Source organism: Rhagoletis pomonella, unplaced genomic scaffold, assembly GCF_013731165.1.
Source record: "Rhagoletis pomonella isolate Grant_MI unplaced genomic scaffold, Rhpom_1.0 Rhpom_scaffold_00729, whole genome shotgun sequence".
NCBI classification, from domain to species: Eukaryota; Metazoa; Arthropoda; class Insecta; order Diptera; family Tephritidae; genus Rhagoletis; species Rhagoletis pomonella.
The window spans coordinates 15,498-29,092 of record NW_023459283.1 but is presented as its reverse complement, the minus strand read 5'-3'; the positions used below and the strand labels follow the sequence as shown (position 1 = coordinate 29,092).

Genomic DNA, 13,595 nt, shown 5'->3' with positions numbered 1-13,595 from the left:
TTTTTGCAGAAAATGATTTCCATTAGCAATTTAATCAAAATAATGGGTAATAATCGTAGATGAAATAAAGTCGAGTCTAATGTTAGGTGAAGCTTTTTTGACAGATTTTCCATTGAAAATTATGTCAATAAGATATAACTAGCCTAAAAGTCGATTTTAATTCGACTATGAATATGCTCCAAGAAGTTTCGAGAGGTAAAATTACGTGGTATAAAAGATTCGAATTACTTCAAGACACTTTTTTTCGGCTGTGACACTTTTTGCGACTTTCGAAAATTTGTCAACGGTAACACTGGTTCTATGTACGAAAATTTCAAATTTTTCAAACAGACGTTGCACTAAGCCGAGCTTCTGTCAATCCTGGTAATGTGATTCCATACTTTACTTTTCTGCGTAAAAACAGAAAAACAGAAATAAAAACAAATCAATGTCGTTACGCTGTCTATGTACGAAAATTTCAGATTTTTCAAACAGACGTTGCACTAAACCGAGCTTTTGTCAATCTTGGTAATGTGATTCCATACTTTACTTTTCTGCGTAAAAACAGAAATAAAAACAAGTAAGAAAGTCTAAGTTCGGGCGGAGCCGAACATTAAATACCCGGCGCAAGTATTAAATATATGTTTTCCACCTTTCCGAAAGCTACCGCTACATGATAAGCCGGGGTGTATACATTTTAAGTAAATTAGCGTCCTTAAATTTCGAAATATTGCAGTTTCAAGCATATCTGAAATTTACCGTTATATGAAAAGCGGCCTCAATTTTAGTCCGATTTCAACAATTTTCAACGGTTTGCTTTTATGTGGCTAGCACAATAACCATACCGAGCTTGGTACAAATTGCTAGAACGGTTAGCGAGATACATATATGTGATCACAAGTGGGCGGTGCTACGCCCATTTTCCAAAATTTTGTCATAAACGTATTTCCTGGTAAAGAATTGTTGCAACCATCAATTTTGAATAAATTAGCTTCAATATTTACTGATTTATCGAAGATTTTGTATTTCTCGAAATTACCGTTATATGGGATGTGGGTGTAGTTATTATCCGATTTTAGAAATTTTCGGCCATTTGGTATGCTGTACCAGGAACAACAATTGTGCCAAGTTTGGAAGAAATTGGTGCAACGGTTACCAAGATATACACATGTAACCATAAGTGGGCGTGGCTACGCCCATTTGCCAAAATTTTGTAACATTCTTATTTTTCGTCTAAAACTCATTGCAAATATCAATTTTGAGTGAATTATCTTCAGTAGTTACTAAAATATCGCAGTTTTCGTTTTTCTGAAAATTACCGTTATATGGGAGGTGGGCGTGGTTATTGTCCGATTTTTAAAATTTTCAGCCATTTAGTATGCTGTACTAAGGCCAACAACTGTGCCAAGTTTGGAAGAAATTGGTGCAGCGGTTACCAATATTATACACATGTAACCATAAGTGGGCGTGGCTACGCCCATTTGCCAAAATTTTGTAACATTCTTATTTTTCGTCTAAAACTCATTGCAAATATCAATTTTGAGCGAATTATCTTCAGTAGTTACTAAAATATCGCAGTTTTCGTATTTCTTAAAATTACCGTTATATGGGAGGTAGGCGTGTTTATTGTCCGATTTCGCCCATTTTCAATACCATCCGTCCTACGCCCAAAAGAAGTTCACGTACCAAGTTTCGTTAAGATATATCAATTTTTACTCGAGTTATCGTGTGCACAGACGGACAGACGGACGGACGGACGGACGGACAGACAGTCACCGCTTAATCGATTTCTCTTTTCATTCTGATCATTTATGTATACATTTGTCTATATCTATCTCGATTCGTTTTGCCTGTTACAAACAACCGTTATGTGAACAAAGTTATAACACCCTTGTGCACAAGTGCGCTCGGGTATAACAAATCAATGTCGTTACGCTGTATATTTACTGTGTTTATACGGTTTGAGAACAGTACGATGCCATACAATTATCGATACTAGTATTAAATGGGCATAGGAAATAAAATTTCGCGCAAACGATAATATAGAGTCACTAATCAGGGAATATACTTAAATAGAATTCTAGGTACAATATGGCTTCTAAGAAGATGATATTGATATTGATGTTATTATGATATATTAAGCGGTATCGAAAGAAAATACCCATATGGGTATCAATAGTATCGTCACCTTATTATCGAATACCGATTTACCCAGTATCGAAACCAAAGTATCGATACCAAGATTATATCAGTAGTATCGCAACATCCCTAATTACGTAACATTATTCGGTAATGTATTACATACTATATAGTATTATCGACTGCTTCACGCCAAACATGTTGAATAATAGTGGAATTCGCACTTCTTTGTATTCGCTGTATCTTGCGTAAGTGTGGTTGTTGTTGCATGTGTATTTGATGTACAGTATATTTTGCTTAGCTGCCCATCCTTCTTTGCACGAAAAACTTTTGTGCTTAACCGAAAAAAGCACTTAATCGAATTTTCTTTACTACTTCAATTAGGAAGGTATCAAAATTCCTATGAAACCAAACAATGGAGGAGCACTTACTACGTAGAAATTTCTGCAAGCGACATTTTTTTCGAATGGTATCCAATTATCTATATAACTACATAAAATGATAGCCGTTTTCGTTGTTCCGCGAGATGAGCAAAATAAATAAAAGCTGGTAAAATTAGGGTAAGTGTAGAGCCAGTACAGGTAATTGATAATTGATAATAGTTGAAAATTTTTAAGGCAGGTATCGGTAATGTGCAGGTATGTTGAATGCATCTATCGGAGCAGTTTTCTTATATATGTTAAAAATAATGCCGCTGATGCGCATTTCGCATGTGCACTTAAGCACAAAGGCAGCAAAGCAAAATATACTGTACCGCTAGCAACAAAAAATCACACGATAATGCAGGTAGACAACATAAAACGAATACACAGAATACACGATTTGTTGCATAAGAAAAACAAACTTAAAGTTTATAGCTGCGAGTATTTTTTTAAGCATACATACATATTTGGAAAAATCGTATGGACGCATTTTTTTCATACCTAGGATGTATGGAATAAAGACGAATGGAAATAAAACCATTTATTGACTTCTAAACTGACTAAATAACGCATCGAATTGTTTGAAATCCATTGAGGAAACAACAAATTCTTGCACCATTCACTTTCTACATGCTAAAAAAATTATAAGTAAAATCGGTAATTTTCGAAAACTCAAAGTTAGCGATATTTCTAGAGGGAGGGTTTTGTCCGATTTTAAAATTTTCAATTGTCAGGCGCAATGTGTATATCTAATTTTGTACAGATTGGTGAAGTGGCGGTGCCACGCACGATTTCCAAGCATTTTACGAACATCAGATTTTTGCTTGAGATCCATGTAAATACCACTTTTAAGTATATATGCTAAAATTCTTTCACCACTCTGCGCAAAAGATCTAAAAAGCCCTTATGTGTGCATGAAATTCATGGTCGTATTTTAGACAAAGTTTTATGTATTTAGCATTTTGAAATAACTATACTAAGAATGTTATGCACCGATCACATATGATTCCAACCTGTTATTTTTGAGTCTGTAAGTGTACCAATAAAAAGGGGAATTTGAGGCCATTAACGCAAAGATACTTCCAAACAATATTTGTTATATTTTCTTTATTTTCAGTATTAAAATAAGCATTTTGCGCTGAAGGAATTATAGTCATAAGAACTACACAAGATACCCAAAGAAATACGTCAAATTTGTTATCACACTGTTTATAAGAAATAAAATTACATTATTGAAATTAAAAAACAAAAACAATTTTGTTATCAAAATTACCTAGATTTTCAATAAAAAGTAAACGGACATTAATACAATTAATTTGAAGGTGAGTGACACAAAAGCGTTCCAGAGAATTTTTCTTCTTCAATAACTCTTTGACCCAATTTTGAAAAATTATCTTTCCGAACGAAGGTGTCAAAAAAGAAGTAGTTATCTTTGCACGCTTTTTTCTTTACGGCTTTTTAAGAAACACCGCCATTCTCGGAATATTCTTTTGATTCTCTTCACATTAATTTTATTTATTTGATACTAGACGCCCTCACCCGCTTCGCTGAGTGTACGAAATTTCTACGTGCTACATTGAGTAAAATTTATTTCAAGAAAACTCAATTAAAAAACAGGAGGTTTAAAATTTGTTTAACCATCTTCAAAATAATTTCAAACTGCATAAAACATTCTTTCTCACTTATCATACTTTTTCTATTAACTTATCCCCTGAACTCAATTTGAGATTTTAAACATGTAGTTTTGATACCCATATTGTAGTAATTCATTTAAATTATTAATAGTTTGAATTTAACCTTCTGAACAGTTGGCAACCTTTTCAAACCTGTTTCGTGTGACACTCATACATATTGTGATACATATTCAAAACCATTTCGATCCCTACCAATCTATACTAATATATATTTTGAAAGCCGTTTTTTTTATGTTCGCAAAGCTCGAGAACGGCCCTACAGATTTTTTTGAAATTTCGGACACCTACCTCAGACGTCCCAATGATGGTTATAGGCTAAAAAGAAATCGCTATTTTTTTATTTGGCGTGGCACCTCCCATACAAAGTCCATGTATATTGGATTTCTGTAGAACAATTATACGCATCCATTTTGAAGTTGCCACCAACTATACTATAAAGTTTCTGGGGCAGATTCACTATAGAACCGGATCACTGTTGCCGCCAGGGAGTGAAGAGGAAATGTTCTTCAAATTAATTTCGTTGTGAGATTAACCGTTCTATGAAACGCTGCACAATTAGAGAATTTTAAGAACTTCTTCACGGACATAACACTTTCGTTAGGTTATTTAAGGCGGCAAAAGACCACCAGACCATAATATTAGCCGATGAGCGTGCCAATGGAAATCGTATACGTGAATTGTTGGTGAAAATGTTGGACCAAAATGTTTCAATGATAAAATTAAGCTTGGGCGGAACGAAGTTTGCCGGGTCTGCTAGTATTATAATATTTTATTTAAACTAATTGAATTTAATTTAAAAAATGTGGCAACCCTTGTGGAACACTTCAATATTATTCAAAACTTTCAAACTAAAAGTTTCTTATCAATATTTCTTTTGACAGCCATATTTTAATTCTTCAGATAAATTTAAATTTGACTTTTCAAACAGGTGGCAACCCTTTTCAAGATACATTCAAACTACAGATTTTTTAAGCCTCTTGACATCCATTTTTATTAATATAATTTTCAAATAAATAACTCCCTTAATTGAAGTTGAATTTGATTTTTTGTAAAAGGTGGCAGCCCTTATCCATGAGTAGATAATGATTTTATATATCTCCATACTAATTAATGTACCAAAAATATTTCCTGAGAAATGCAGTATGAACAACTCCGTTTGTATGGGAGGTGCCACGCCCCCTTTTCTAATCGAGATTAAATGTATTCTATATTTTTAGTTGGGCTAAATGACAGGAGTGTACAAAATTTCATGATAATCGGTTGAGTAGTTAAAGTGTGAAAGCGTTGCAAACAAACAAACTCTCTTTCGGATTTATAATATTAGTAAGGATGCCACGCCCCCTTTTCTAATCGAGATTAAATGTATTCTATATTTTAAGTTGGGCTAAATGACAGGAGTGTACAAAATTTCATGATAATCGGTTGAGTAGTTAAAGTGTGAAAGCGTAGCAAACAAACAAACTCACTTTCGGATTTATAATATTAGTGAGGATTATTATATTGAAGAAAAAATAGTGTATTAAGATGTAATCTTTCCTCTTTCTCTCTTTCTATTTCTATACTATTACTATTTCACGCTTTCTATACTAATTGTATACAAAGCTTGAAACATCAACAACTCGCTGCGTGTCCTTGTAAAACAACCATTCTCGAATATTTTCCATTAAATTTAGGTCCTCTATTCCTCGCGCATTAATTTCTGGACCAGCTCGAATTTTAAACAATTTTTGGGCCCATATTCGCTATTTGAAGTTCTTCATGACAATTTCTTCAAACTCTTAATGCACTAGTACGCTGCTCTAACTGTACTTTCTAAAGTGAATCAAACATTAATAGATTTTTCGTGTTTTTTAATATAAAGCCGAATAACAGAAATCATAATAATTTGGGGTGTGAAGCTTTTTCAAGGCAGAAACAGTGTTGCCAGAGAAAAATTTCGTTTGGAGCTAAAACGGCCGAAAGAAGAGCTAAAAAGAGCTAAATAATACTAATAGTAGCTAAAATGAAGAGCTATATTTTTTTAAAGTTGAGCATTTATTGACGTAAGGTTGTTTTTACATTTTCCGAAATTTTAATAAAAACAACGAATAAGATTAAGTTCTAAAAAAAAATTTTTAAGCAAAATAAGGTATTTATATTTCGAATTCGTTATAACACTTATAAAGAATGTACACGAAAAAAACTGGTCGCACATAACCAAGCATAGCTCGGTTAATCATAACATTAAAATAAAAATCGGTAGACACTTAAAAAGCTGGAAGCATTTTCCACCTTACTGCATCATTTCTTTTTAGTAACAAAAATCAATATAGAAACGAGGACCAAGAAAGAAATCGATCGCGAGTTAATACTGCGCAAAAAGCTGGAAAATCCCAGCATGTTCCATAACGACATCGCAAAAAAGCTAAAATTTCCAAAGTCTACCGTTACTTATGTGCTTAAAAAATACAATGAATGTTTATCTTTAAAAAGGAACCCTGGTAGTGGCAGAAAAATGGGATTTGCTTGCGAAATTAAGGCAAAGGAAGTGTTATCTGCTTTTAAGAAAAATCCTGGACTTTCGGTAAGAGATGTCGGCAAAAAATTAAACATGTCGTCTTCGTATATACAAAAAGTATGCAAAACAGCAGGACTACGTTCTTACAAAGTGAATGCAGCACCTAACCGCAACGGTAAGCAAAATTTGTTGGCGAAACAACGTGCTCGGAAATTGTACGACAGTCTCATACAAAAATTTGGCTGTATTGTTATGGATGACGAACCGTACGTAAAAGCCGATTTTAAACAAATCCGGGGCCGCGAATTTCACACTGCAAATAAAAGAGGCAATGTTGCAGATAAATATAAAAACAAAAAGTTTGACAAATTTCCCAAAAAGTTTCTCATTTGGCAGACAATTTGCCAATGCGGCTTCAAAAGTGATCCTTTTGTAAGCACTGGTACAATTAACCAAGAAATTTATGTTAAGGAGTGTCTGCAAAAGCGACTTTTACCTCTTATACGGCTTCATAAAGATCCAGTCCTTTTTTGGCCTGATCTCGCGATATGTCATTACGGAAAAATGGCTTTAGGATGGTAACATAGAAACAAAGTGTATTTTGTAGCAAAAGAGGTGAATCCACCTAATTGTCCAGAGCATCGGCCGATCGAAACCTACTGGGCCGTTATGAAATCCAAACTTCTTAAGACCCACAAAGCTGTAAAAAACGCACAACAATTCAAAAATAAATGGCAGCTGGTTTCCGAGGAAATCACTGAAACTTCTGTGCAAGGGCTAATGAAGGACATAAAGTCAAAATTGCGATCGTTTGCTTATTACAAGGAGAATTAACTCTTTTTTAACGAATTTCAATAAAACTAAGTTTAGATGTAAATATATGTAAATATCCTTGAATTCCATTAATATATTTATGTTTTAGAACGTTTTAACTGTGACCAGTTTTTTTCGTGTACATTCTTTATGTATGCACATACTTATATAAACTAGATAATGAACTAAAAACACTTTAGAAACTGTTAAAATCTGCAATTTCAGATATTTGAATTGACCATAAAAACTCGGGTTACGAATAATTATTTCGGAAAACTTTGACTTCCTTCCCTCCTTAAATGTAAAATGAGTAGGGTAAAACCTAAATCCGCGCGTTCAGAAAAACGATTTTCTTCTAATTAATTTTTGAATTCATTAACCTAGATCCATGAGTTTTTGGTGCAGTCTGTATCTTCCCGTGTACTGCCCGGTATAGCTTGTGTGCTCCCGCACACGTTGCATAAACTAATTGACTTGCCTGCCCATTTTCCATTTGCATCATTTTATGTAAAGTCATTCCTAACAACCAAGAATATCATTGTTTTATTTATAGTATTCAGCATATTGTATTTAATTGTGGATATAATTTCGCAAAACTCAAAGAAAAGTCACCGAGGTATAGATAAAAATAGTTTTAATACTGAGTAAACATTTACATCCAGATTGCGATGAATATTGAGAAAAGCTAACCCATTTTGTGCTCGTTCTCTGTCCATGCCTGCTCCTTAGTTGTATGAAAAAAAATTTTGTTAAGTTACAAAGCAAGACTCCCCCGAGAAATGTTCCTTTGTTCATAAAAACGTGCTCTGCAAAAAAACGGAAACGGAAAGACGGGCCTCGAAATGCCCCAAAGTTCAGCATAGTCATGCAATTTTGCCTGTAGTTCTGTGAGAAATTTAACATATTTTAATGGCACTTGAAGTAGTTTTGCCATCCGATGTAATATGGCTAACCAATTTTTGAACCTCACAACTTTTAAAGTTATTGAGGTTCTTTCCACGTAAAATTATAATTTTATACAAACTTAAAAAAAATCACTTTTATTGTAAATAATTAGCAAGAAGTGCGAAAAGTTTTTGCATTGTACGGTTTCCGCCATATTTCAACAATTTCTGATAAAAATGCGTAGCATATTCAAATGCCAAAGTTGTAGGCAACTTTTCTATTTTAGTTTTTGGTTCTCTGGTGCAAAATCTAATTTACGGTTAGTTTAGATGCCTTAGTTGAGACGCCATGTTGAATTTTTCAAAAGGCCTCACGGCTTTTTCCCAAATTTTTTTTTTTAAAGATGGCGAAGTTTAAACTACTGTAGCTATTTTTGATATCGGGGGACAAAACTCCATCAAGTGCCATTTAAATACATATGTATATTAAACTTCCCACTGACTTATAGACAAAATATTGACCGCTTTGTGAAAAATTCCATGTATTTGCTGATTTTTAGGGCCTTGAGACGCGTCTTTCCGATATCCGATTTTAACAAATTTTTCGCAGGTGCTTATTTTTTAATGTTTAACACAGCCCAACAAAAATATAATAACATTTTGGTACTGCAAATGTTAAAGCTGTTTTTGGCAGATTTTTTTTGTGCTGATTACGAATCCGTAAGCACAAAGTTCCCACGAGGTCAAAGTCTCAAAAAAACGCGGTTTTTGCAATATTTTATAAGCTCTAGCAAAGAAAGAAAGATTTCCCTCCATAGGAGGGTTTAAACCCCCAACCCCACCCCCCTCGCGGCCGGGCCTGCTACACATGTACGTACAGATAGCACTATGCCACGTTTTAATGGGAATGCAACACAAATAATTGCATTTTGCATTTCGGATTCTTACCACTTTAATTTTTATTTTTCATTCTGCATTAGGTCCTTACATAGACAATTCTGGTTCCGGCTGTTTACAATCAACGTCCAACGATGTGTATCTGGCCAAGCGGCGCACTGCCAACCATCCGTGTCCGGTCTGCGGTAAGCATTACGTAAACGAGGGCTCCCTGCGCAAGCACTTGGCCTGCCATCCGGAGACAACACAGCTCACAAATAGCCTGCGCATGTGGCCGTGTTCGGTATGCCAGGCGGTGTTCACACACGAAAACGGTAAGCATAATTTAGTAAGATTATTTTCTAAACGCTCTGAGAAAAGAAGTAAGAAAAAAGTTATTCTTTTTTCCAGATACGAATAACTTCAATCTATTGTCTTTCCCTTTTATTCAGGTCTTCTCACACACATGGAACACATGCGCATGGATCCTAAGCATCAGTTTGCAGCGCAATATGTTTTATCACGAGCCGCGGCAGAGAGGCGTGAACGTGACTCCTTACTGGCAGCCACACTAGCCGCATCAGCTGGCTGTGGGCCGAGTAGTGGTGGTGGTAACGGCGGTGCAAGTTTGCTGCCATTGTTGGGCGATGGTGGTGGCTCGAATTCTTTGTGCCCGTCGCCTTCGGCCAACTCGGAATGCTCTTCGACGGGACGCTTGTCATCGTCTGCTGCCTCGGACCAGGGTAGTGGCATACACTTGCTAAACAATAATAATAACAATAACAATAACAATAACAATAACAATAACAACAACTGCAACAGCAACAAAATCAATGAGCTGCTTAGTCGCACAGGCAGTAATCCTCACCTGACCAGTCAGTATGGGGTTGGCGTCGACTCGGGCCTGCACGTGGCCAACCGTATGTCACTAATGGCAGCAGCATCAGCCGCAGCAGCCGCTGTGGCTGCATCGGCAAGTGGCGTGGGAGTGAGCGGCGGTGTAAACGTTGGTGGTGTGTCTGGCATGGGTATGACATCGCCGGTCGGCTGCGTCGACTCCACCAGATCAAGTGTGCAAGCTGCCGTTGTAAACTTGGCTGCAGCGATGCGCATCAACCAAGTCAGCCAGCAGCAAGTCGGCGGTGCTAATGTAGCCAGTGGTGGAGTTGGTATAGGCGGTGGTAGCAGTGGGTCTGCATCCAGCGCTGGCAATATGATTAGCAATATATCTAGTCAGCAGCTGCAATCGCAGCAGAATCAGCAGCAGCAGCAACAAACCCAGCAACAAGTATCCGCCATTGACAACAATCAAACGTCGAGCGCAACGCCGCTTTCGTCCAGTGGGCTCCGGGTAGGTGCCACCTCACCGCGTACAGGAATGACGAACCTGCAGGCAGATGCATCTGCTGTTAGCGCGGTTGCGACAATGACTGCCATGCGCGACACCATGATGCGCTCCAGCATGGGTGTTGTAGACTCACTAAGCGGCATGCACCAGCAGCTTGACCAACATGCTCACGGTCATGTGCAGCACCACGCAACGACCAATCTGCAGACAACCCACGCCAATTACAACCAACACAGCATGCCATCAGCCAGCAGCGACCATCAAGTTCAACATCAGGCAACGGCGTCATTGGAAAATCCCGCCTCTCACCACCATCATCACCACCATCATCATCTCAACCAAATGCAGCAGCCACATTCCCCCGAAACAGCACTACGTATGCATCAACATGCCGAAGCCATACTTCGTTCACACACGGAGGCGGCCTTTCGTCTGGCGGCATCGGTGGCCGCGTCAAACAGTGTCATCGGCGGTGGCGGTTCGGGCTCACATACCTCCGTAACCGGCCCGAGTAACTTAATGTCCGCTGGTAGTAGCGAAAGCGCGGCAACGCAAAACAACTCCTCGATTCAGGTCAAAGCGGAAGCACATCAAACGCAGCATCAGCAACAACTCGACAGTGACGCGGCGATGCAACATCAAGAGCAACAACAGCACCAGCTCACAACGTCGCAACAACAACAGAAGCTAAATGCTGCCGGCAGCTTACAGCAATCAACGGCCCCAGCGTCGCAACAGTCACAGCTGACCTCCGATCTTAGCGAGGCAATACGCCTGCAGGAGCACCGCCTGGAACAAGCGCTTCGTTTGCACAACGACGCGCGTGCACTCAACTTTCTCACTGTCGCCAACTCTGCGACAGCGACGACTAACAGTGCAGTGCTACACCACCATCAACAACAGCAGCAACAAACTTCCGCAGCCCAACATCATAGCAATGCGTGAGAACCACTCATGAGCGATAAACTAAAGATCGCCTAGATAACACCGAACGCAAAGCTAAGCTCACAGAACGCAAGTACACGGCAAAGACGGTCAAAACACCAACAAACGTAACTTAAATTAATTGAAACGAACCAATTCGTATACGGTTTTGAACATAATGAAAATAGTTCAACGCAATCCGAATATAAGTAGCAATGTGGTTCATTACTAGAAAAATCTATGCATTCTTAATTAATTGTTAAGTAATAAGACGAAACAGGAGAACAAGAACTCTAAGTAAACTCAAATTGTTAACATCAGAACGCCCATACAACTATATTGATGAGTATGCAAAATACTCAAAGCGTCGTAAATATTTAAAAAAAAAAGGCAAGAGCCTCACCAGATATCCATTTACACGTATAATTGACATGATTTGGGACAGTAATTTTAAAGATTCGAAGCAGAATTAAGAATACACGATCAACGCGTATGTGATATTAACTCCTGCAATAAGCATCAAGAAGGATAGAATACAATATTCCGGCAATTGAGAGATTAGCCCGGTGTGATGCCACTAAATAAGTGATGCTCAAAACAGCGCCCGCGGGCGGAACTCTCCAAAGCCCTCTATAGTTTTTATATGGGCGCGCACAGAGTAAAAGCACTCTCCGAGCATCACTGCACTAAATACTTAGAATGAGAGAGTTTGAAGAAAGAAAACAAAACTATGCAATGTGAAAAATGTATCTTATGACGTGTCAGAATGGTAGATGTTGTCAAATCGACAAATAGAGGGTTAGCGGTACGCGATCGGCCCACCTTTGCATCTCTAATTCTTAGAGGTACACGGAGTGATACCTATGAGATACTAACTCTCGCGATACTATCAATAGCGATGCATTTGGGCCCACAAACTATACATATCGTCGTTTAAAGTACAAAACTGGGTAAACCGCGTAACTGACATTTGCTGCCAAAAATTGGATTTGCTCACACAAACTCTTGGCTCAATCCTTATCCATTCGTCCTGAAATATACGAGCCAGAAATGCGTTTGCGTTATAAAATAGAAACCCATTTTGAAATATGAGTGTTTTTGCTCTCTAAAAAATAATTTATGCAACCTCACATACGCGGTTTTGTTCTTTATATGACGATATGTAAGTGTATGTGTGTATTTGCGTTTTTACTCACGGTGACGCCGTTTTGGGTAGTATTCGTAGAACCTCACAAAAAGACAGGCAGATGACGTCGACGGCAGTGAGAGCGAGAATAGCAGTCAAGGCGAAAAGCTATGCTGAGTAAGGCAAAACAAATCAAAGACTAACCGCCCGGTTTCCAAAAAAATGACCAAACTCATCACATATCGATTGATTTTACTGCTGAGCCTAAAACGTTGACGCGTAATATAAACATTGGTTCGGCGTTGTCACGCACTCGAATAAGTAATAGCAGTAACATAGAAAATTGTCGTTGTTAGAGCGCATTAAACCAATTTTTATACCCGAGCGCACTTGTGCACAAGGGTATTATAACTTTGTTCACATAACGGTTGTTTGTAACAGGCAAAACGAATCGAGATAGATATAGACAAATGTATACATAAATGATCAGAATGAAAAGAGAAATCGATTAAGCGGTGACTGTCTGTCCGTCCGTCCGTCCGTCCGTCCGTCCGTCCGTCCGTCTGTGCACACGATAACTCGAGTAAAAATTGAGATATCTTAACGAAACTTCGTATATGCACTTCTTTTGGGCGTAGGACGGATGGTATTGAAAATGGGCGAAATCGGACAATAACCACGCCTACCTCCCATATAACGGTAATTTTCAGAAATAAGAAAACTGCGATATTTTAGTAACTACTGAAGATAATTCACTCAAAATTGAAATTTAGAATAGCTTTTAGACGAGAAATAAGAACATTAAAAATTTTTGAAAAATGGGCGTAGCCACGCCCACTTATAGTTACATGTGCATATTTTGGTAACCGCTGCACCAATTTCTTCCAAATTTG

The 13,595-nt window shown here is 37.7% G+C and overlaps 1 protein-coding gene across 1 annotated transcript in view; it reads left to right on the top strand.

Moving 5' to 3' along the window:
* LOC118751476 (protein lingerer-like) overlaps nt 1–12,905 on the top strand; it is a 39,370-nt gene extending 26,465 nt beyond the window's left edge. Inside the window, exons 3-4 of the mRNA XM_036486312.1 lie at nt 9,409–9,639; nt 9,757–12,905. Coding sequence (XP_036342205.1) covers nt 9,409–9,639; nt 9,757–11,597 — 2,072 coding nt within the window. The 3' untranslated portion in view covers nt 11,598–12,905. The remainder of the gene's footprint in view (nt 1–9,408; nt 9,640–9,756) is intronic.
* Nucleotides 12,906–13,595: the final 690 nt, after the last annotated feature.